The following is a 3,034-nucleotide window of genomic DNA, read 5'->3' on the forward strand; positions in this document are numbered from 1 at the left end:
ATTCCCCAGGCTGGAGCTGCCCTCACTCCCTCCCTTTGTGCAACCTGCCCCCCACCCAGTGCTGCATTTCAAAACCCCAGGGCAGCTCCCAAAGATTTTGGCAGCAAGTGCCAATTTTCTGTGCTGGGGCACAAGGGAGCTGTGCAACATACCCAGAAAAACACTTTTCCCCCCTCTAACAATCTCACATCCTCATCCAAGCTATGGGTGCAAGCCTGTTTTGCATAAAACCCACACAATTATTAGATAAAGGGAGGAGGAAAGGATTATACCTGAATAAGGAAACTCTTCCTTTCCCTACCTGCCAGTGGACAAAGGATCTCAAAGAGCAGAGCTAAGAGGATTTAGGGCCATTAAATAAGAGTAAAGGGACAATGCTGGGTACTGTTCATGTCCCTGTGGCTCCAGAGAGCTGTGACAGCCCCAGGGCTGGCACTGTGTGGGCACACACGTGTCACCCCCAAAGGCTGCTGCAAGAGTTAAACACCCTCAGTTCAGGATTTTTGCTGCCCTTGCACCATGGAACAGCACCTGGGAAGCACCTCCCGAACCACCACGGCATCAGCGAGCAACTTTTCATCAGGAATCTGAGCCCAAACCAAAAGTCTCCGGGAAACTTCGCATCAGGGATGAAACAGAACCCAGTGTTTTGCTCCCAGTCTTTCACAAAGGCCTCATTCATCATTTCTTTTCACCACTGCTGGGAAGCTATCAGGGATTTCAATACATATTCATTACTCCTTATCGACATCTAGCCAGGTAAGTCAAGGGCAGGGATGACTTTCAGGCTCAGTCAGAGGGTATTTAACAGGAGCTTATCACTTTTGCTATTTGCCAGAAAGTCAGAGCTTCACCAGTGGGTAAAAGAGAAGGAGGGAAAGGAAAAAAAAAAAAACAAAAAAAACACCCAGCCCAAAAGGGAAGGAAATTTGCTTCTATAACAAGTCGGATAAAACAGCCACCTCCCCACTTCAAGCATTTTCACTGTCTAGTCCTAAATATTCCCGAAACCCCCCCACAAGCCCAGACTGCCCGTTCTGTCAGTCCTATTCCCCGTTTCCCAGCTGCAATCCCAGCACCTTCCCTGATCCCACCCTCCCCACCGCGGGCACCGCTGTCACCGCCACCGAACGGGGACATCCCCGGCGTGTGTCCCACACCCACCGAGCCCCAGGGACGGGAAAAAGCAGCCACAAGGATGGAGAGAGGCAGCGGCAGCCCCTTCCCTGCCGGAGCATCCCCCTCCCCTCGCCCGGCTCTGCCCAGGCAGCGCCTTCGAGGGCTCCACTTTCCCAGCCCCTACGTGAGAGACGTGCGGCGTGACAGCAATTTAATGGATCGCCGTCAAAAGGGCAGCTGAAGGAATCCCTGTAGCCTCCCCTGGACCAGCCAGCACACCGTCGGACTGGTTATTTCACACCCGGGATGCACCATTCCCAGAGGATGCTCCCCGGGATGCGCCCGCTCCCTGCAGGCATCACGCTGGAAGTGGTCTCCGTTATCCTCCCTTCCCTCCCACCCGGCTTTGCAGCCCTCGCTCTTTGTTGCTGCTGAGGAATTAATAGCACCTCGCGCTTAAAATACCCCGAGTTAAAAAAGAGTTGGCTAAAAAAAAGCCTAAAACCCCTCTTCTCACATTGCACAGCGCGGCTCGCTCCCACCCTAAGAAAATATAACTACAAGCCACATTATGTTATTAATAATCCCCCCGGAGCCTTAATATATCAAATATGTTAGTTTTTTCCGCTACCAAACGAGAGCTCTCGCTGAGAAACCAGGCGAACGAAGTGGCAAAAAGCACTGCGTGCACAAGGGATTTCATTCAGAGGTGCCAGTCCTTGAGAAAAACCCAGCCACAGAGACACACGTGGTAAGCATTAAACCGGGAGACGTTTTACCCCACTCTAAGCAAAGCCCCTGGGCTACCCAGATGTGCAGCCTGTTGCTGAAATCCCATTTCCTCGGCAGCTCCAGCTCCAGGGCTGCCCTCGCCAGGCACAGGCTGCGCATCCCAACATCTGCTCCAGGGTGCCTGACCCACAGCCACGGGCAACAGCATCTGGCAAGTTCACAGCATGTCTATTTTTAAAAAAAATTATTAATATTATTTAGAACGGGAAGCTTTCCAGCCAAGGTAAATAAACATCGGAAGCGACTTTAAACGCCTGATGAAGGCAAGCAGCGGAAAGACTGATTCACCCAAAGCCACTTCCATCCCTCCTCGCCAGGCTGCGAGCGCCACCGCCTCCATCCCGGCTCCGCACATTCCTGCGAGGCTCATTTAGAGCTGGGAGTCGCACAACCGGCAGCTTGTCAGTGTAGCTGCTAAAGAGCCGCTTCCTGAGCTTTCGGATGGGATCATGATTCAAGATTTGGTTTAAACACCGGAATGACCCAAACATTTTTATATTCCGAGACAAGGGGAAACCACTGCAGAAGTTTCAGCGCTAATTTCTGCCTTCCCCTCCACCTGCCTCCTCATCGCCTCAGGGTTAAATTGTAAACTGCAAACGGCTGGTGTCTGGTTGGGGTTTAGAATACATTGCCCTAATGCTCCCTCTATGTCCCCCCCAAAAAATTTTAACGCGCTAATTGGACAGGATTTGGAGCAACCTGGTCTAGTGGAAGGTGTCCTGTCACATGGCAGGAGGGTTGTGGAACGAGATTATCCTTACGGTCCCTTCCAACCCAAACCATTCATGCTTCTACCATTAACAAATCCCCGGGCGAGCCGCTTGACACGCTGCAAATCCCAGCTGAGCTGGCACCCCGGCTGCGAGGTGAACAACCTGCTCCCTCCTTCCCTTTTAATCCCAGCGCTGGCAGCGCAGAGTGGAAATGGGGCCACGCGTGTGCCGGCACCTCCCCGCATCCTGCGGGGCCATGTGACAGCGGAATGCACCTTCCTGCCCTCCCTGAGTCACGGGATGGCAGCGCTGGGATGCGGGCACCGCCGGTGTGGCACCGCCGGCATGGCACCGCCGGAATGCTGGGGGTGGGATGCGGGCACCGCCGGGATGCTGGGGCACGCCGA

At 53.6% G+C, this 3,034-nt stretch overlaps 1 protein-coding gene across 3 annotated transcripts in view; it reads right to left on the reverse strand.

Annotated features, from left to right (window-relative positions):
• Positions 1-3,034, reverse strand: part of PFKFB3 (6-phosphofructo-2-kinase/fructose-2,6-biphosphatase 3) — a 47,991-nt gene that overhangs the window by 21,774 nt on the left and 23,183 nt on the right. The window contains exon 2 of one of the 3 annotated variants that reach the window (XM_031064245.1): positions 527-543. The exons of the other annotated variants lie outside the window; for them this stretch is intronic. Coding sequence (XP_030920105.1) covers positions 527-543 — 17 coding nt within the window. The remainder of the gene's footprint in view (positions 1-526; positions 544-3,034) is intronic. 3 annotated transcript variants of the gene reach the window in all.

This window comes from Geospiza fortis, unplaced genomic scaffold, assembly GCF_000277835.1.
Source record: "Geospiza fortis unplaced genomic scaffold, GeoFor_1.0 scaffold215, whole genome shotgun sequence".
Lineage (NCBI taxonomy): Eukaryota > Metazoa > Chordata > Aves > Passeriformes > Thraupidae > Geospiza > Geospiza fortis.